This window comes from Cupressus sempervirens, chromosome 6 (assembly GCF_028749045.1).
Source record: "Cupressus sempervirens isolate cs-2001-9-10 chromosome 6, ASM2874904v1, whole genome shotgun sequence".
Classification (NCBI taxonomy): domain Eukaryota; kingdom Viridiplantae; phylum Streptophyta; class Pinopsida; order Cupressales; family Cupressaceae; genus Cupressus; species Cupressus sempervirens.
Genome location: NC_143123.1, coordinates 209,878,325 through 209,901,686, shown reverse-complemented (window position 1 = coordinate 209,901,686; position 23,362 = coordinate 209,878,325). Strand labels below are relative to the sequence as shown.

Below are 23,362 nucleotides of genomic sequence, written 5' to 3'. Positions count from 1 at the left end.
ACTTTGGTCGTTTATCCATATTAAAAAAAAGAGTATTAAATAAATAATAAAATAAATTTGCTATTAAAATATGACTTATAAATTTATATTTATAATTATATTTGATTACTTTTTTATAGTTGATCAAATTATTTATTGCTTTTTGAATTTGTTCGTGATAATGACAACTAATGTTAGCTCTACCACCTTCAAAACTGATCCAAATTCACCTTTATGGAAATATGTCGAAATGATAGAACAAGTAAAAGTGGGTGGAACATTTGTTTGGATATGCAATTTTTGTAATGTGAGATACAAAACTTCATATAGTTGTGTGAAAGCCCATCTTTGTGCGATTCCGCAACAAGGTATCAAAGCATGCCCAGGAGAGGATGGTAATGGATTACCACCTCAACAAATAGCCAAATATATTAGAAAACAAGAGGAAGCAAATGCAAGAGTTTCTTGTAGCACAAACCATCCTTTAAAGAAAGGGAAGAGATCAAGTAAGCATCCTCTATCTCATAATGACTTTCATGATCTTGAGAGCCACCCATTTTAGGGTAGAATTGAAGAACCTATTAATGTGAATAGAAGCAAGGGGCCATTAGAGAGTGCATTTAAGAATGATGCTAGGGAGATTGCAGATCAAAGTGTTGCAAGATGTTTATATCCAAATGGTTTGTAATTTAATGTTGTATGATCACCATATTGGCAACATATGTTGAGAAAAGTAAAAGAAACTCCAAAAGGGTACATGGGGCCAGGATATGAGAAGGTGCGTAGCACCTTATTAGAAAGGACGTAAAAAGCATAGACATTGCAATGGATCCTATAAGGAATTCAAGGAAACAAACAAGGGCGTCAATTATTTCCGATGGGTGGAAGGATGCCAAAAATCAGCCACTAATCAATGTGATTGCAGTGTGCCCTAAAGAGGCAATGTTTCTTAAAGCCGCGAATTGTGAAGGGCAAGTGAACGATGCACAAATTATTGCTAACATACTTATAAAATGTATTATGCATATAGGCCCTTAAAATGTTGTCAAGGTAATAACAGACAATGCAAACAATTGTAAAGATGCAAGCACGTTGACTGAGATACAACTTGAACACATAGTTTTGAAACCTTGTGCAGTGCACTCTCTCAATCTTATGCTAAAAAAAAAAAATTGGATCAAAGAAATCTATGCAGACGCTGAAGAGATTCAAATGTTCATCACAAACCATTACATGTCACGGACCATTTTTAGATAATTTTCATAGTTGTAGTTGCTAAAGGTAATTTAAGTATTTTAGTTCTTAACTTTTAAATTTTGTATTTCACATTAATAATTATGAATTTAGTTTTTAAACTTGAGCACATCTTTGTATTTCAATATATGAATAACCTTGTGTGAGTGAATACAATCTACAAGTAATATCAATCTCCGAGTATGAGTATAGATCTGTCAAACTACACAGGTACGTTGATCTAGAAGTGCAATAGGAATTAGAATGCAAGGATGAAATGTAGAGCAATGTGGATATGGACATCGATCTCTTGTAGGTATAGATCATTTATTGATTTCAATGTCAATACTACAATCATTGATGCACATATATATTGTATTCAATAGACACCTCTCAAGATCGATCATGATCTTTCCATACCAAGAGTCATGATTTGCCTATGAATTTAGTTAGTTAATACTAACTAATTGTGATTGTTTATACATTCACATTAAGAGGCATATTTGATCAATCTGCAAGACCATTAGGTTTTATATATATATATATATATATATATATATATATATATATATATATATATATATATATATATATATATATATATATATATATATATGAACAGTTTTTCATCTCAGTTTGATATGAATGTGCTTGGTCAGTATCAAGACATTATCAGTTTGATTATAATATGTATGTGTATGTGAGTGAACATACACTCACATACATATACATTTTAAAGTCTTAGGAGATCTGACCGATGCTATTTAATAACACTCCATCTTAGGTAGGGAAGATAACTAAGAATGAATTTAGATATCACCTTACTTGTGATATCAATAAGCATATTGAACATCAAGTCTCATGATATACATATAACCTTGTTATGGTATGTGCACTAACATCATGTCACATAATGTCTACCATAACACATCATGGCGTCTCACCAAGATTATCTCATAAAGAACATGATGATCTGAAAAGATATCACGTCTCAAGATATCCATCAAAATGTTCTAGAGATACTACTATCAAGACCTACATAAAGATATCATGTCACATGATATTCATCATGATAAAAAACATTGTAAATTCGTCACCTCACAATGTTTGATACATCTATACATATCAGAAAGATCGTCACCTTATTGTAATGTACACAGGAAGAGGGCCCATAAAGTTATAGTCACACTATGACAAGAGTTTACACATTAAACATCTTTAATATATAATTTTAAATATTGAAATAAATTAGAGACTGAGTCTTGTTTACATTTCAACCATACCAAGTTTCTTCCTGAAGTGCTCCACTTTGACACGAGAAAGAGGCTTGGTGAGAATGTGTGTAGATTGATCACTAGTATTAATATGCTCTAATTGGATGGCATCCCTCTCTATCATCTCTCTCACATAGTGAAAAGGGATTTCAATATGCTTGGATCGATCATGGACAACTGGATTTTCTAACAACTTGATACAACTTTGATTGCCACATAAAATAGTAATAGGCTTTAGAGGTCTTCCAAATAGTCCCACAATCAACTTCCTAAGCCATATAGCTTCTCTAGCTCCTATGGCAGCTCCAATATATTCTACTTCTGTAGAACTTTGGGCCACTAAGGACTGTTTTATGCTGGTCCAAGAAATCATAACGGATCCTAGATTGAAGCAATACCTTGATGTGCTCTTCTGATTAGTTACATTGCCAACCCAATCTAAATTTGTGAATCCATGTAGATCAAGATCAACCTTCTTATATTTGAGGCCATATCCAATAGTACCTTGCAGCTATCTCAAAATGTGTTTAGCAAAAACAAGATGAATTTCTCAAGGTTCAAACATGAACTGGCTTAAGGCATTCATTGCATAGCATATGTCAGGTCTAGTGTTACCAAATACATAAGTGATCCAATAATATGACTGTATAGAGTAGGATCTGCAAGTTTGAATTTTCCTATAGCTTCTTTTAACTTATGCAAATTTGTTTCCATGGGAGTAGACATAGGTCTACAGTTTAACAGTCCAAATCTCTTAGATATATCAATGGTGTGTTTTCCTTGATTTAGAAAAATACCATCAGGTTTTTGGCATACCTCCAATCCTAGAAAGTAGTGTAAGATACCCAAATCCTTCATAGCAAATTATGTAGTTAAATCTCTTTTGCATTGAGAAATAAGATCTTCACTTGTGAGTCATAGGTCATCAACATAAAGAAATTAAAATTAACATATCACTATTAATAATTTTAGAGTAGAGATTTGGATTTTCAACATTCTTTGAAAATCCTAAGCCCATGAGATATTTGTCAATTTTTTCATACTAGGCTCAGGGAGCCTGTTTTAGTCCATACAGTGCCTTCTTTAGTTTACACACATGAGATGTTGCATTATGAATTATAAATCCTTCAGGTTGTTTCCAGATAGACTTCTTCTATAGTTCTATTCAAGAATGTAGTTTTAACCATAGTTTAAAAACTCGGTATCGGCAATATCTCGGCCAGCCTAATTTTTTTGAAAAACTCGGAATCGGCAAAAACTCGGTGAAAAATTCGGCAATATATCGACACTTTTATCGAACATTTGAAAATATAAAATTTCTTAAAATATATATTTGTAGAATATATAATAATTTGAGATATCCACCATGTGGTTAATTACTGTTTAACTTAATACATAGCAAGTGGAACTTAGCAAATTAATACTGGTAGTCCTAATGTTAGCTACTTATTATTTACATTTTAAATCTAAATAATAAATATATTTTAATTTTATATACAAATATTTATTTTATGAATATATATTTAATATTCATGTAAATATATTTCAAATAAGAGCTAACTATATGAATTTGTGTTAGACAAATATATATATATATTGGAAGTCTATTGGTAAAACAAAAGCCCTTGTAAAGCTTATTATAAAACTCTTTAGTATAAGAGTTTGCAAATAATTTAACAAAAACTAAACGAGTTTATATAAAGAAATTTACAAAGAATTTCTAATTTTACCATAATTTATAAAATCGTTCCTAAACAAAAACGAACTAAACGTAACTTTCACAAATACAATTAAAAAAAATCTAAATTCCCTCATTTATAATGTCAATGAAAAAAAACTATTAAAACTATATTTTAAAATTTGAAACCCTTAATGCCGAAGGAAGCAATATCGTCGGGTACGATTCCCAGTCTCCATAAAGTAATGGCGTCGACCAGGGAAGTCTTCTGCCTTGTAGTCACTGTCGTTGGCAGGGAAAAATAATAACATCAGACTTGTCAATCAAATGATGGCAACAAAACCTAGAACTTGTTTGTAGTTTCTGTTCGCCGAATTTTAACAGTCAAATGCGCGATGTTTCGCGAGATTTTGTGGAAAAAAACGCAGCGATATTTTAAAAAATACGTCACCGATATATGTTGCGTTTTATTCGGCCGACCATCTGACCCGCGATATATCGCGCTTTTGGCGTTATATCGCCGTTTTTTTCAACTATGGTTTTAACATCCATTTGGTGAACCTTCCAACCTTTGGCTACTGCAATAGCTAACACAACTTTGATAGAGGTATATCGGGCTACAAGTGCAAAAGTTTTCTCGTAGTCAATACCTTCCTTTTGAGAGAAACCTCTAGCAACAAAACGTCCCTTGTGTTTTTCTATGCTACCATCTATAGCACATTTAATTTTGAATAGCCACTTGGAGGATACAACTGATTTTCCATTTGGTCTTAGGAATTATGTCCCAAACATCATTTTTTAGAATGGATCGGTACTCTTCTATCATAGTGTCTTTCCAAACTTGCTGATTGAGGGCTTCATTAACACTGGCCAGTTCAGAGTCAAGTATTTCTAGCAATGCATAATATATTAATTTGTGAGACCTTTTGCTTTCTCTCAATGTATCATCAGGTGCTGCAAAATTTTCGGCTTCCTTCATAATTTTCCTAGCCCAAAGTGGTTGTTTTATTTTGTTGATAATATGATTTTCCTCATGATACTCCCTCTAAGTCTCAGGTTTAGGTGGGTTTTCATATGAGGTGTCTTTAGGATGTTATGTCTAAATCTCAAGAGTGGAACATATGTCCTTGTTTAAGGATGGATTTTAATTTTTAGACTCATCATAATTATTTGTTTGTTTGAAGGCAATATCTTCCTCGAATATTACATCTCAACTAAGTTCTATTTGCTTTTGTTTAGGAATGAATATTCTATGTGCCTTTGAAGTTTCATTGTATCCCACAAAGATTCCTTTTCTTCCGCAAGGTTATAGTGTTATTCTCTTTTATTTGGGTACATGAATATATACAAGGCAGCCAAAAATGCTTAGATGGCTTATATCAGGTTTTTGACCGATAAATGCCTCCTTAGGTGTTTTGTTATCAAGATGAGAATGTGGACATCTATTTTGAATATATATAACAGCTCTAGATGCTTCTACCCAGAAGGAGGAATCTATGTTTTGATCAAGCATCATTGCTTTTGCTGCCTCCACAATAGTTATGTTTTTCCTTTCAACTGCCCCATTTTGTTGAGGATAGTAGGGTACAATGAACTCCCTCTTAATCCCTCAAGTAACACAATATTCTATGAATAATTTTGAAGTGTACTTTGACCCATTGTCAGTTCTCAAGGTCTTAATTTTCTTCCGGAGAAGTTTTCAGTTCAAGCTTTGAACTCTCTGAATCTTATTTAGGATTTCCTCATATTCTTAACATTTTAAGAAATATATCCATGTTTTCCTTGAGAAGTCATCTATGAAAATTGCATAGTATAGAGCACCTCCCTTAGAGGGTGTTCGCATAGGTCCACACAGGTCAAAGTGGACTAGTTCTAGTCTATTTTTGGTTTTACTCGAACTGATTTAGAAAGATCCCTTGGTGTTTTTACCTAAAGCACATCCTTTACATGTTCCACAATGTGAGGAGTTTAGTTTAGGTAGTTCAAATACCAAATTATCCATGGATTTGAAGGCATGAAAGTGTGTGTGCCTTAATCTTTTGTGCCAAATTGCATTGATGTCAGGAGTTTCATGAATGAGAGCTTGTTTGGGTTCAGTACATAGTTTGTACAGGTAACCTTGACTTATTCCTATAGTTTTGGCTTCCTTAAATGTGGTGTGTTTATGCCATGCCAAAACTTTGCCATCCATGAATGTGATCCCGTATACATTATCTTCAAGAACGGATAAAGAAACTAAGTTTCTTTTGATTTCAAGTACATATAGTGCATCCTTTAATTGAATTATCATGCCTGATTCTAGCTTAACGGTACAGGTCCCTACTCCTTTTAGAGGATTTGCATAATCATCTTCGATGGTCACTTCTTCATCAGTTTCTTCTTAGTTGGTCTAGCTTTGGGAGTTTTGACCTTGCACTAATGCCTTGTTTGAATGGCTCTGATGAACTTGGGAGGCCACTTAAGCTTATTAGGGATAATTCCTTGTTGTCTATTTCGTACCCAAAGTTAGACAGCTGATCCCGTAATTCTATGATTCTTATATAGAAGACATTCACAGATTCACCTTTGTTTGTGCTTATGTGGTTCAGTTGTGTTTTTAGTGCAAGAGTTCTTCCAGTATTATTTACCTCAAATGTGGTTTCTAAGGACTTGAGCATGAGATATGTAGTTGTTTGCTTTGCTAGAATAGGTACAATGTGATCCCTTACGAAATCCAATAATAATTTCATAGCTTTCTTATTGTTTTCAATCCATTGTGATTTTTTTGGCTCATCCTCAAGCTTTATTCTTTTACCTTTAACAAATGAATCTACTTTGTTTTTATCTAATATCATCATGATTCATAATTTCCATGCTGTGGAGTTATTTGCTCCATTAAGGAGATCTTTGAATCTGATTGCACTTGTCATCTTTGAAGGATGGATTTTTGGTAAGTTAAAGGTATGCAACTTGAATTCTCAAGTTTAATTTTAGGTCTATTATAATCATGGCTCTAATACCATGTAAATGAATAGACTTGTATCAGACCATATGTTCTTTAATTTTATCACGGGTTATTGATGACAGTTTACAATCTTGTTTGCAAGTGTATGTCTAGATTCACCCTTATTAAAATTGTACCATACTTACACTGCTCTAGGAGATAGGAGGACAAAAGAATAGTGGGACAAGTTTCTAGGACAGGGGGACAGGAGGGTCTTAATTTAGGGCTAGCACAAGGACAGTGGCGGGGGACCAAGGGGGGTAGTATATACTACATACTATACATATTGTACTTAAAACCCAAGTTATGAAAAGATGTATTGCAATATAAGATATAAAGATGTAAAAGAGTAAATACTTGAACATTGCATTGAGTTGGAACATCAAACATTGAACAAAAATAGTCAAATCAACAAATAGTTAACACTAGGACGTCCCCCATCCTCGGCGGAGCCAGTGGAATTTGGTGGTGCTACTGAGGACAGGGGAACGAAGTCTCCAAGTCCCTAGTGTGTCCTAGTCCCCGGTACGTAGGCGAGAGGCAGTGGGGGGGAAGGGGGGGACGCATCCCCGTGTTAGTATGTATTGTACAATATTCTTCAATCCGCAATATATGAATCACACTGTGTAAGTGAATGTGATCTGCAAGTAATATTTGTTAGAGTAAGTTATTTATTACTCTAGTTGCTTTAGCTCTCTTAGGTGCATATAATTAATATTTTATATTAATTATATTGTGCAAACCTAGTTTCTTTTTCCCTCTAGGGTTTCGTTCACCTTTAAAGGTTGAACCTTTGTACTTTTTGTTTAATAACTTGGAATACATTTTCGCTCTCATATTATTGAGAATTTCCAAGCTCTGCTTTTTCCGTTTTCTAGTTTCTCTTCATTGCAGGATATTTGCATGCAGGTGTTCTTGAGAATCTGTGAAGTTGGTTTTCTCAACTTCTACAATATCAATCTCCAACTGAGTGTCGATCTGTTAGACTACACAGGTAAGTTGATTTGCAAGTGCAATACAGATTAGAATGCAAGGATGACATGTAGAGCAATGTGGATGGATATCGATCTGCTGTAGGTATTGATCATTTATTGATTTCAATGTCAATACTACAATCATCAATGCCTCTCAAGATTGGTCATGATCTTTCAATACCAAGAGTCACGATTTGCTTATGAATTTAGTTAGTATTAACTAACTAATCTGATCTCATACAAGATCAGATCTCATACTATTTTTCTCCTCCAAAACCCTTCTCCTCTCCTCCAAACACTCAAAATTGCAAAATAAACAATGAATGGGCAAGTTTCTAGGTGTCTTAATTTTACTAGTGTTGCCCAAGAGAAGTAGTTGAGTTATCACGAGAAATTCACAATTTATCGTAGAGAAGTGGCCAACTTATTGGCGAGAATTTTGGTCTTCTCGGCTTGAATTTTTCACTAGAAAACCTTAAGTTTTCTCGTTTTGCAAAATTTCTTGCGAGAAGTAGGGATATCTGCCACTTCTCAGACAGATTTTAATCAATGATTTTGACAATGATATCTTAGGGGGGGAAAAAAGTTAATTAAGAAGAATTTGAGTGAGATTGTTTCCAGATTATCTGATTTATCTCAACCTTCCTTCCTACCAGTCAAGTAAATCATGAATATAATAGAGCCGTCACTTCACAGTGTCTATCTATTTAATTTATTAACACATTTCTTCTATTCAATCATATAATTCACAGAGAAATTGATTTGGCTGCTATCCCATTATGTGATTGTCAGTTACTCAGTTGTTAAAAAACCAGATGTTTCTCATTATTTTTAAAAATCTCAATTGCCAAATTACAATGGTCCTTTTTAGGTGTTCAATTATGTGATGAACGTAACAGTACATGTCTTTTTTCAATAGTGGGGATGCCTATTTTGGTGGTCTGGGTTCAGTTATGAGTTTTGAAAACATCTATTTGCCAATTTTTTCTTTTCCCTAGGTTGGTTATGGCTTAATAGGACCATACAAAAATTTAAAATTTATTGCAGATAGAAATAGTTAAACATAATATGCTTAGAATAGAAGATAGTAGTTATTTTTCTAGTTTGGCTTTGCTAGTGTTGTTTTAGAATTTAGCTTGTTATCTATTAACCTTTAAGGTTTCTTTCCTATAGTTAGTAGTAAGCTAAGTCCTTCCTGTACAAGTTATAGGTTCATCTTTGGTACAACCTGATGGAGCCCTGATATTATCCTAGTACAACTAAGTTTAAGATGGTCTTATCCTCTATATAACTGTGCAGGTATATGTTGAATGCATCTTTCTTTTCAATCCCCAATATGATGTCGAATTTATATGCATATTGTTACTCGCTATACACGATGTCATATACTACCAGACGTATGACACATGCATATTGTTTCTAGACATATACTACAACAAACCATTATAGTGTCCCTTGTATGTTTCAAATGTTTTTTTAGTTTTGGTTCCTTTACCAAGAAGACTGAATATGACATTCACTGAGTCTATGAACCCAATATGACTATCATGTGCAATTTCTAACTGCTATTTATATCCTATACCTTGGATCAAGATTGAAATGATATTCTAGACACAATGAATTAGGAAAGAAAATAAAACACAGACTTTGTCTATAGCATAAAATATCCCTTTAAGACTTTTGTAATTTATAGAATGCACTTGCATTCCCTCATTAGATTATGAAAGATGCAAATAGAATGCACTTACCTCTTGCATTGATTTAGTAGATGGATGTAAACGTATAAACTTCCTGAAATCTTCTTGGGTTACTACAGGACCTGGTATTCAGCATGCACATGTGATGAGCAATTTTTTTCATTATCCTAGGTCTCTTTACAAAACTGACTTTAAAAAATTGTATGCACATTATACACTATATTGACAAGTGATTTCTCACAAGAAATTGTAAAATAATTTGCTAAACACAATGATCAATGGCTGTCATTTTTTAGGATGTTCACAATGCTAAACATATATTTTCTTCAAGAAACATATATCAGAAGTAGACCAGAATGCTGTAGGTAGGATAATTCACAAATTAACGAAAAATGGTAAGCAATACAGAAAGCTAAACCATAATGCAAAGACAAACACCCTATAAAATATAATTTTGTACTTTGAAGAACAAATTTTACATTATTCGTATTTGATTTATAAAGCACATTTGTATCAACTGCCTGAAGCAAACTTAATTTGAGAAATAACTCCAAATACCTGATCTAACATCAACTACCAAATACTTATCTAATTAATAGTACTTACTACTAATGAGTTTACTTGTTTTATAGCATATACTCTATACTACAGATGTAATCTATTCTCCAATGTTCCCACCTTGTTACATCAATCTGAAAAAAGGATGAAATTTTACATGAACTGAACAAAACAATCTATCTAGAAATCTGATAAAGAAACTACGGCATATTTGCTTCCTCACCTAAAACAACGTCAAACTCAACATATTAAATGTCCTAACTATTCAACAAATAACTATCAAATCCTAGCCTCCATGCACAATGAGAGTACTCTCCTCTAAGATCTACCCTCCTCTAAGAGTGTCAAAATCTCTCCTCCGAGATCATGAGAAGCAAATTCCTCCTTTGTGTATAATAAATTCAAAACTAATTAATGTAGATATGCTTATCACCTCTTTCACAAATTATACTATCCACAAAACCTGTAACAATAGATACAATAACCAAACCTCCTCTAATTATTAAGCTATAAAAAATATTACCAAGCCCCCTTGTTCTAACAATGGACACAAATGTGGTGGTGTTTCTCAAACATTTTATCATTTCAATGCAAGAAAAAAACTCAAGGGAAAATTCTTACAACTTCCATTGTCCTTCAGCTTCCTCTTCTTTTGACAAGTAAATCTTAACAAATATATTTCCGAACACTATCTTGAGAAAAGACTTGATCGTGCATTGCAAATCCATGATATTCTATTCAACTTGTAGTGGCAATCAAAGCATTGTTTGTTCTTCACATGCCATTAGTGAGGCCATTGATATGTTGAATGTAGTTCATATGAACATATCCATTTTGACAATAGTAACATCAAACAAAAAATTTCCCTACTGAATGGGGAGACTGCTTGACATAAAAAGCAATTTCAATAACTAAGTGATTTTGCTTTGCTTTGCTTTCTTGATTTATTAAGGAAAAAATTACAATTTCAAAAACTGGATTAATTTTGTTTAATGCAAATATAACATTGTCAAAACGTTAAGGCATACTACTCAATAAGATTGCTTTAACACCATAGTCTTCAATCTTATAAAATAATATTAGCAAATTGATTGAGATGAGATTGAAGTACAGTTCTAAATACGAAATACCCCACAATTAATACTCTAATAGAGAAAATGATAGCTACCTAGCTAACTAGTGGATGGATGGATGGACAAATACCAAGCCCGACCGACTCAATCATTACTTCCATATTCTATTGTTTGTTCAAGGTACCACAAGGATGATGATCTTCAATTGCAATCCTTACAAATGCTATTGACAAGGTTAGGCTACAAATGTGATGCAATTAGTGATAGATTTGATGAAATTAGTGAGAGAAGTAGGGGGAAATTGATTAAAGAAAAGCATATTTTGATGGACTCCTTGTTTTTGTGCATACTCTAGGACATGGGCAAAATCAAATGGAGACGAGATATGCATCATACTTCATTTTGTTGGAGAGGATGCTTGAGTCGCAAGAGACAATGCAACTAATTGTCATGACAATAGGGTCAAACCAATGACCAGATTCTAAGATAGAGAAAGCAAGTAGAATGGAGGTGAAGAGTGATACTTTTTGAGCTAATGTAAAATACATTGTAGTCGTTATTACTCAAATTTTTAGAAATTTTAGATATGAGAATGCAAAGGCACTCAACCTTGGGGAGATGTATGAATTAATTGATACAATAGTTCGCCAAATGAAGGTCATTGTAGAAGAGGAAGACCCCCCATAAGCATTCTAAAATGAGCACATTTAATCAATCATTAATTGTCGATGGGAGAAGCTCAGCATTCCCTTGCACGTGGTTGCCTATACATTGAACTCGATGTGGTATGTGCAAAGGCCAAGCATAACAATTCCCATACAAGACGTTGAGGTAAAGGTAGGGTTCATGAAGGTCATTTAGAAGATGTAGGATTCTTCATAGGCAACCATTATTCCTATTAAGTGAACAAAATTTTCCACTCTTACAGGATATTCAAAAAAGTCCATGGATTTGGAGATCATGGCACAAGAGGATACAATTATGGTCGAATATGCACTAATCTAATTCGTTCACTACCACACTAGGCATCTGTCTATTGTCCCAAGTTTCTAGTTCTATAACTAAAAGGATCTAGTCTACTCATAGTTTTGTCTACTCTATTAAGAGAAGTTAACTTGCCTCTGGAGGAGTGAAGAAGCTTATAGTTGTACATGGTCACATCTCATTAACAGCAGCACACTTAGGTACAATGAAAGTATAGCAACTCGGTGGTAATGAGAGCTAGAAAAGCCAACACAAGGTGACGAGCATGTAGCAAAGACAAGGTGGGTTGTTATCACTTCGGAGGATCTTAGGCATGAGGAACCCAATAGTTTGAGAGGAGAAATTGGTGCAAATATTGGGGATGACTAATGATAGTTGCATTAGGCCATTTGCCGATTGTATAATTAAATACAAACATCATTCATAATATAATATAAATATATGGAAATTCAGCATTTTCATCATTCATTCAATCCAATATCAAATATGTTGGAGTATTTCAAAGTTTGATATTTATATGTTATTCCTTGTATCATTTCTTTATAGTTATTGTCTAGGCCCTTGGTGCCCCTATCTTTATTGTTGCCTTATCGCGAGACTCCATGGAACATAGGTAAAAGTTTAAACATAAAAAGTGATGTGAATTTACTTTTTCAAATCTTTTCTTGTGTCAAATCCTTCAATGTTGACAAATGGCTAGGAGAACAATTAGGGCATGATTTCTAACTTTGTATTTGGATTTTAACTGTTTTGTTTGGAAGCTTCCCAAGTCTACAAATCTTCAAAGTCTAAGGTATGCACCATGATCATCTTTACTTCATTCCTCCATTGACCGACTTAGTGCAAGTTAGATCCTTCATTCATAAACTTAGCACAGGTTCGAAATTATGATATTTCAAATTTTCTTTCATAGCTGTCATTATTTAACTTCAAATTTTGAATGGTTGTCATCAACCCACAATAGTTACTTTTTTTTAAATAATGATTTAAAATTATTAAATTAAACAATGACAACCTAAAAGATCCAATCACAATTGTATTGATAATGAGGATTTTTTAAAATTTGGCATTAATGTTTATTATCACGCAATGTCCCCTACTAGGAGGCTACTTGTATCATACACCATAACCTAATTATGCCTTAAACGCATCAGTAAATTGCAAGCCTCTCATCAGGGAGGTCTTGGGTTCGAATCTACCCGAGATTAACACGTAATAAACTTAATCTTAACAATAATAATAAATAATGTATGCTTCAGCCGATTACCTATCAAAAAAGAAAAAGTTATTGAGAGTACAAAAAATCCGATTTTTCATAATGTATAATATAATCAATTATATTTAGTGTTCTTCCTGCTACTTCCCTAACTTTAATAAAGAACGGTATCATTACAATGCTATGGCATTTGGAAACCATCTACAAGAAGGCTCCCTCAAGTTTCGGGAACATGTCCCTCAAGAATTCAAAAATACATATCCCTGTCCATCTTGGGAATTGAGCACGAGGCCATTAATTATATTGTTTTTTCATTTATTATGAATGTATATGCACATAAGTGAAATTAAGCATGGATGACATATAAATCTGAATTCCAATATTATGCATACATTCCAAGACCACATCATATGTATTTGAGTCTTTTGTGTATTTCATTTTTCAAGTTATACAATCTGCCGCTTTCTTCAAATGAAACTTATTCCCTTTATATCTCTCAATGTTTGGGAGAGGTCACACATTCTTATCATAAATGCCCTTTGGCAAGAGAAGTAACCTTTCAGCACTAGCACCCTGTAATATCCCCGTCAAAATAAGATCTATATAATTAAAATATAAATGAATAGATACATAATAAATAAATAAAATAATAATATAATGATATAATTTATTATAATCATATTATAATATTGCATAATATATTAATATAAAAGTATGACAAATATTATTATATAAAATGATAAATATAATATTTAGATTAACAATCATAATATATAAAGTGAGTTATATTAATCATATTAATATTAATATTGATAATATTATTATTAATAATAAATAGTAACATAATATTAACAAATAATATAATTAATTAAATGAAAAGTCACATCTTTTCTCATATCAAGGTATATAAAGAAATATTAATCATCCAAAAAGATATATGGAGAAAACTAGATATATAGAATTGGTCTGCGAAAGTTCAATCCAGGAATTTAAGTTGAAAATTATGTAAGGTCCTGACAAGGGACATTACATACCCTTGAAAGAGCACAACTCTTTATTATTTCTGCCCTTCAACCTTTCACAATCAGATCTGCGCTTATTATTTAAGTCAGTTTTGTACCTCTGATTCCTCATTTGTTGATTACAGAACAAACACTTATTTCTTAGATCCTCTATGGGTCCCCATTTCAAATCAATCCTTGCCCCTTTTATATCTTCACATGTGAGGGAGGAATCATGCCTTTTCATTATTTTTCTCTTTTGAAGGGTCACAACTCTTGAGCTTTCCCTACATTCTAATTCTTTTATTTCAAAAAATTGCTATCTTGAACTGTTTTCTTTATTCTAGTTTAATGATTGCCATTACCCTTATATTAATTGATTTCTTGTTTTTGTTGGGGCGTGAGAGTCTGACCTTCCCAAGATCGCTTGACCTCAAGCAACGGAAAGAGATAGCATTTACAACAATTCCCAAAAATGGCTTTGGACTCTCCACCTTTTTGATGTTCTGTCTCACAATTCAACGTCTGTTGTGGTACTCTGATATTATCACAAGTTGACAATTCGCCCAAGGCTAATTTGCGAAGTTCATAGTTTAAGACAAATTTTCACTCAACCTAAGAGAGAAGAAAGAAAATCAGTCCAAAAATTCTCTTTTGCATCAACTGTGCCTGCAAGGAACTACTTGGTGTGCCCTTCCTCAGTTTTATGAATAATTCTTTGAGACAAAGTAAGAAAATGAGCTACCCATGACCTTTAATGTGATCCTCTGTTCTGAACTAATTTTGTATTATATGGGTCTACTTAAAATAGTTTCTTATTCTATAACTAGTCCAGTCAGAAAAATGCTCCAAAACTGATAGAAGTCGTTGCTTGTTCGAGTAATCTTATTATTTGTATTAAGTATTCTCCCAATCTAACTGTTGTTCTTCCAAATAATCACCATGAGTTTCAAGAGTAGAACTGACTCAAACAAAGGAGGTCCGAATCTGTCTGAATATTTACTAGTATGAGATAATTTGGTTTGGTTTTCCCTTATATTTTGGGTGTCTTGTGTTAATATTTCTAGCTGCACGAGACATTTTTCATACCTGTGATGGCTTATGCATTTGTAGAATCTCTTCAGCGGTTCAATGTTTCAGTTATTTATGCTTTCAAGATGATGACAAGTTCTGGTTCGATTCTTTGAGGAATCTGGAGAGTCTACTTCACCAGCAAGTATAAGTTCACGTGATATGGAACTACCGTCAGCATGAGTGCCATGCTAGTTATGTATTATTTATTGCATTTTCCTCCCATTCAAGACTTCATTCAAGAGGCTTATTATCATGTGCCATTTGGAATTTGAATGGTCTAATATCTTGTAACTGTTGAATATTGATGAGCCACCATCATGTAAATGAAGGGACTTTCCGTGAAGGTTGAGACAATGAAGACAGATAGAATTACGACCAAGTGATAAAGGTGACTAGCTGTATCATTGGTTTCAGCTTGGTCTCATGTACTTCTGGGTGATATTTTTTGGGTGTTAGTGATATAACATCTTTGATTATGTTTCTCTGTTTTCGAAGATTGTATAATATTCTTAAGTTGGTGATTTTGATCAAGAGTTAAAAGTGTGACATCAATAGATTTTGCGGATTCATGTGATGTGGGATGCAGGGTTCTTTGTGTAATCAGAGCATTCTGAGATAGCTTATTTATTCAATGTTATCGATGAAAGAATTTGTTATAATTCTTGCCTGAAGAACTTAATTTTCCAATTAAATGATAATTTTGGGGTGGCTGGGTTTTCCCCTTGGGTAGGAGGGTTTTCCCAGGGTATCTCTGGTGTTCTTGTGTTCTCGATTTATCTGATCTTTGTTTTATGGATTTCTGGTTCTAAAAATTAGCATCTTGATTGATTTCATTTAGCCTCATGGCATTGGCTAGTTGTGATTAAATTGTTGTGTTGTATTTTTTTTCAGTCAATTTAGTGGGTGAACTTCTTATTGGTTGACACTTTTGTGTAAGAAACAATGTGACAAGTTCTATTAATCCTTGTCTTCCTTCACACTTATCTAAAATGTGAAATATAGTGCCATTATTGTTACTTCATATCAAAGTTCCCAGACTCGGACTTGTTGAAGATGATAGCAGCGATAGAGATCTTCTGATCATACCTGTACCATTTGATTGTTCATATGATGTTTTTGTTATACTCTTCATGCCTTCTCTTATATTCAATCATTGTATTTATACATAATCTCATTGCTCTCCACTGTGGCATGGTTCACTGCTAAGCTTATATAATTGTCCTGGTTGTAGTGTTCATTTCATTATTTCAAAGATGTGTCAAGAGTTCTTTTGTGTGCCATCGAGAGCTTTTTTGGTGTGTTGTCAAAGAGTTTCTGGTGTGTGTGTGTCGTTTTGGTTTCTCCTCACACCATATTATATGTGTATTTCTTAGTAAGGTTTGTGATTTTTATCCGATTCAGCATCCTAGTAAGCAGTTCGTGGTCACCTATCTCTGTTGGCAGTGTCTCACTGTTCGATGGACATTTGTTGTCATTTTATCACTCGTGTGTGGTGAAGATGTATGAGACAAGGCGATCGGATTTTGTTTGGCAGAAGTTCCAAAAAAAATTTACTGTAGTTTTATGATATATATTATGTATATAGATTGGTGTGAACGGCAGAAATATTTGTGTGTTACAGTTTTGTGTCGCTGTGCAAAGTGTACTGTAGTTTAAGTAATTTATTCTCACTCTGTGAAGCCTAAAATATTGTGAGTATATTTAGCAAATCTGTGTAATGAGAATAAAATCTCTAATCATATATGATTGTCAAGTGTTTAAGATTCATTATCAAGCGCAGAGATTTTGTGATTGATTTGAAAGTCTCAATGAACGAGCATTTTCTGGGAGAGCTGGATCATTTCCCTCGCTGAGGAGGCTTTTTCCCATAATAATTGCATTGTGTTGTGTGATTGTCTTAAAATTATTTTGCTCTAATTGTTCCTCTTTATTTTTTGTTCAAATTTTAGCATGGTAATAAAGCAGGTTTGAAGTATTTCAATCTTCAACCAGAAGTTTTACCAACCTGTTTACTCTTCTTGATTATTCTTTTCTCCATTATCAGTGTGTGAAGATGGTGAATGGGTTGAAAGTTGAGGATAAGTTAGAGGGGTCATCGAATTTTGCTTCTTAGAAACCAAGAGTTCCAAGTGCTCTTGAAGAAAATGATGTTTTAGATTATGTAAATTCTGATGTTGCAGAGTCATCCGATGATGCTGGAAAAGCTCAGTGGAAGAAGAATAAAGTTATGGCCAAAAAGATCATAATTGACTCTATCGAAGATCACTTGATTCCAGTGATTTCAAAATTGGAATCAGCTAAGGAGATGTTCAACACTCTAAAGGATTTATATGAATTTAATAACACCAGTAGAGCTCTTGCATTAAGGTTTCAGTTGTTGCACATAAAGATGTCAAGAGGAAAATATGTGGTCTCTTATTTTATTAAAATTACAGAATTAAAAGATCAACTTGCTGCTTATGGTGAATCTTTTGCTAATAAGGATCTTGTTATATTGGCAATGCAAGGTCTTTCTCATTCTTGGGAGTCATTCATTCAAGGGATTAGTGGAAGAGATGAACTTCCAAAGTTTGAACATTTAAGGGCAGATTGCATTCAAGAAGAATGTAGATTTGAAGAAGAGGAAGTGGCTGAAGAAGTCATTATGAAGATGATCATGTCATTGCAACTCATACCTCTAAAGGCAAAGAGAAGAAAGAAAATTTCAAAAGATTCAGAGAAAACAATTTGAATCAGCTCATCATTTCAAGAAAAAGAAAAGAGATCTCTCTCAAGTTCAGTACTTTAGATGTGATAAAATTGGTCATTTTGCAAGAATTGCAATATAAGACCAAAACCTCATCATGTTGTTGTTGCAGATGTGGAGAATTCTTCTCCTCAAAAGGAGTCTAGCAATAATTCTGAAGGTTTTCTTCTTCTTTTCTGCACTTTCCAGTAATGTTCCAACAAATAGGGATACATAGTTGATTGACAATGGTGAATCTCGTCACATTATTGGATTCAAAGAACATCTATCTGATTCGAAGGAATGACACATTTACATGTAATCATAGGTCGTGATGCTAGTTATTTGGTAAAAGGTATTGGCTCTACATTGTTAAAATTGGATTCTGGTATTCTTCACTTAAGTTATGTATTATTTGTTTTGGGTATAATAAGAAATCTGATTTCTATATTAGCCTTTGAAGATAAAGGATATCATGTGGCTTTTACTAATGGCAAAGTTTTGGCATATAGAAGGAATTCTGATTTTAAAACAGCTCGTGAAATTGTAGTAAGTCCTCTACAAACTTTCAGCTCGTCCACTTCATGTACCTTCTCAAAATTCATCTACTTCAAGTGATTTATGGCACAAGAGCTTTAGACAATTAAATTTCATAACTTAGCCTCTATGGAAAAGGTTATTGTTGGTCTTCCTTAACTAAATCAAAATCATGGAGTATGTAAGGGATGCACTCTAGGTAAGAATTTTAAGAGCACCCTACATAGTAGTGAATCTAAAACTAATGAAATTCTAGAATTAATTCATTCAAATTTATGTGGTCTCATGTTTGTTACATCTCTTTGTGGGTATTAGTATTATATTTCCTTCGTTGATGGTTTCTCTTGTAAGTGTTGGATCTATTTTATAAAGGTGAAGAAATCTAATGAATTGTTATCTCGTGAAATATCCCCAATAGATATTTACCAGGTTTGCTTCCTCAAAATAATATTCAGAACTCAAACATACGAAGTTGCATTATAAGCCAATGATATAAAACCAGTAGATTCTCATAAAATATCTTAAAACATGTTATTGCATTATACAAAAGCAATACAATAACTATTATTGAAAGTCCAATCTTAAACCCAGTTTTACAGTCGGATTGGAATACTAAGAAAAGAACCTGTAAGCAAACGCCTAAAGTGATGTCTCCACGGACAATGAGTTTGTGTCCACTGTCTCCCGGCACGAGGGTTTTCGTCCTCCTACTGGATGAAAGCTAAAGCTTCCTGAATAACTCTTGCAAGAAAGAAACTGTAACCTAAATCATAAACCAAGCATATCCAAATGAATTAGTCTCTTCTCCTTTTAATACACAAGGTTGTGACTCTTCAACTCCCTCCCTGTCTTTTCATCTTATCCCTCCTTGTCACTTTTAGCCCACTTCATAATATTAAATTGACCTTTTATAAGTATAATTCACACTCTCATAGTTAATTTTAATATTATATGAATATGTCTTTAAATTTCCTAATGTCCCAAAAAGGGGACATTACAAATCTTCCCTCCTTGAGATTGATTGTCCTCAAGCAATCAATACCAAGATCCCATATGAATTTGCAGGTAGCTCTGTAGCCCAATCTGAAAACAAATCTTGGCACATTGTGAAGCAAGGTGTCAAAATGCAACCCATCCATCAAACAGATCCCTGGATCCCATGTTAATCTATAAAGTGTCGTTGCATTTGTAGGCTATACAATTCTGATCATAATAGCATCCACTCTCAAAGTGTGTAGAACTATAGCAAAATCCTCAAAATGTCATAGATACATACAGTCAACACCTAGATCCCAAACCTTGTTGTCATGACCAGCTAATATGATGGGGTAGAAATGTATCAAGGAGCTATGTATAACCCAGTAGATGGTAAAGACCTGATCTAAATAGTTGATGTAAGAAACAAGCTACTCAAAAGATTAAAACAACACCAAGGGAACATCAAATACCATACTTTCATCATAAATCTGGAGAACCCCTAAGTACATAATCGCTATGAGTAAGAATGAAGCTAAAAAACCATTCCCTATGTTTGAAACATAACTCTCATTAATACTCCACCAAGATCTATTCAATGGCTAATGTATGAAATCCATCCAACTCCTATATGGATTGAAATCGGGAACCATATTTGTGCTGATCAAAGGACGAGCAACCGTAGTAAATTCACCACACCAATCTTGTGACCAAAATTCACCACTAGGAACTGTATCTAGATCCAATGTTCTTAAGTCAAGATCATCCTCTTCATGACAATCAAAAGAAGCACCCTCGTTTATCTCAAAAAGGGGATTATCGGAAGTCCAATCAGCATCTACTTCAAACATGGGGTTCTCTACAAGCTGAATGTGATCTAAAATTTTGGTACTTGGTCTTATGGGACAACTATCCAAGTCATAAGTCTGTTGAATGCTATCAAGTTCATCACTTACTTCTTGGAAAATCCCATGCTTCTCTTTACCCTCATGCTCCTGAAAATGATTTGTGATCCTAACCTAATTTTCTACTTCCTGAAGAGAAATCTGGGTGTTACCCAATGCCTCATGAGCATACTTAAGCTCCTTGTTGAGCTCCATAATGTCATTCCTTCCTTTATTCAATTGATCAACATATATTCCAGCAACCTTAAGAATATAATCCTTGTTGGAAAGCAAACATAAATAATCTGATTTCATAGATTCCACAACCATGTCTTCGCTAATGTTCAGCCGGTTCTTTAAGACATGCATCTCATTATTGTCATGTTGATACAACCATCGTTGGCATAATTGCCAAAAAAATCAGTGAGCTTCTACTAATCACCGAGTTTTTGGGACCGGCAAGTTTTTCCCAAATTTAATCACGACTCGGCTAGAGAAAAAATAGCAGAGTTTTTCAAAAAAACTATTTTTTTATTTTATTTTTAAATTTATTTTTTTGTTAAAAAGCCTATATATATTATGTAAAATAGAGAATTACAGTATGCTAGTAGAACTAGGAAGAGGAAGAAGTGATTGTAATGATGTTTTTACTTCTAGTTTGACACACTATATACTAGTTTGACATAAACTATATACTAGTGTGACACCTGCCATCAGCATTCCGCATGAGCATGCGATTTTATACACACTATGCATTTATATATATCTAAACTCCTGCTTGTTTCTTTTGTGTTCTCTTTAATTAACTCATTAGATGCATCTTCTCATTAAATTTTGCAAAAAAAAAAAGTATTTTTTATTAAATTTTAGTGGTTTTTTTAGGTTCCCTAGTCTTCGCGAGTTTTTTTTTTTTTTTAAATCGCTGAGTTTTTCCCAATTAAACTTTTGGGGGGCTTGGCGAGTTTTTGGCTTTGGCAAGTTTTCCAAATATAGATACAACTCATCGTCTTGTAGTGTCATCTTGGATTGTTCATTGAAGTTAATATCATGCGTATAAGAAACATATGGTTTAGCATACAAAGACTCCAACATGCTATTACTTCGAGTAAAACCAGCCTCATCAACATGTTTGTCAAGGCTAACCTCCAAATATCATGCGTATAAGAAACATATGGTTTAGCATACAAAGACTCCAACATGCTATTACTTCGAGTAAAACCAGCCTCATCAACATGTTTGTCAAGGCTAACCTCCAAATCACCAACATAGAAATTTGTATGTTCCTTATCCACAACTGAAATCATCATATCTACATTTTTCCCTGCGTTGGTCTGAATTTGTTTATCCCCTCTTCGTTATTACGACTCTCACAAACAGGATCAGGTGTACTAGTGTCCTCACATGTCAAGCAAATTTGTTCCTGCCTCATAGGAATTCCTTCAACTTGTAAACCCTTCAAGTTCTTCACTATCAACTACAAAACTTTCTTCAACACCACATCATTGTAGGCTATTGTGGGAGATGTTATTCGCATAATCTCATTGAGACAAGAAGCAACCACAAGGCTAACCAGTTTATTTGTATGCTCCATAAACTTGGGCTAGACCAAGGTCACCATTGGAGGTGTAAAACCCAATTTAAGAGTCTACAATCTACCTGCTCTACATCGGTCAAGTAAGTTTCTATCTCTTCCAATTTTGAGGGAACCTCGTTTGAGGATTCCATGTGTTCTAGCTGCAACGCAAGGACGTATAACCAACCCAATCAGTTTTCTTTTTGCAAGCTTCTCAGTTGTTCACCATTAAAAGTGTCATTGAATTCTTTTGAGAAAACCCTATGTTTCATATTTTTCATTTTCGAGAAGATTTGTTGAGAGTAGCTATGTAAGGCTAATATTTTGTATTCCTGACTTCCTGAGATTGACCCCTAAGGGTACCACCCTTGTTTGTCTCTAAAATTTCCTTTCCCGTGAAAAAAATCAAACACCTTTCCTTACCTCTAAGATTGTGAATGTTTATCTGTTTGCAAAAAGGTAGATCTATAATCTGTGTAAGCACTCCAGATGTAAAATTTCTAACCTCTAATTGGCAACTCGAGCAGAGTAAAAAGCCAATCTTTTCCCCAAATCTAGCATGGATTTTTCTTTGAACAATTTGTCCAACCTTAGTACTTCCAATAAATGAGACCAATTGAACTCTTCTATCTTCTACTATGGCCTGCCCAATGTCTACCCCACCACAGATGCAGGTGAAAATAGCACTAGGAAAACCATTTCGCTCAGGCACCTCAGTAATTAATTTTATTATTGCCATGCTAATCAACGGTGTAGTTGGAGCACTTTTCCAAACAACGCAATTACCACACACAAAAGCAGTGCATGCATTCCACCCAAGTACAGTAGCTGGAAAGTTGAAAGCAATAATAACACTGACGATAACCAGAGGATTCCATACCAGTATCCGTCCATCATCATATGATTTGGCCATTCTGAAGGTATAATAGAACCATTCAATTATC

General features: G+C 33.8%; 1 protein-coding gene across 1 annotated transcript in view; it reads right to left on the bottom strand.

Annotated features, from left to right (window-relative positions):
- The window catches only part of LOC149551993 (magnesium transporter MRS2-2-like), a 162,337-nt gene that overhangs the window by 5,465 nt on the left and 133,510 nt on the right, over positions 1-23,362 (bottom strand). The window contains exon 15 of the mRNA XM_089787483.1: positions 9,870-9,940. Coding sequence (XP_089643609.1) covers positions 9,870-9,940 — 71 coding nt within the window. The remainder of the gene's footprint in view (positions 1-9,869; positions 9,941-23,362) is intronic.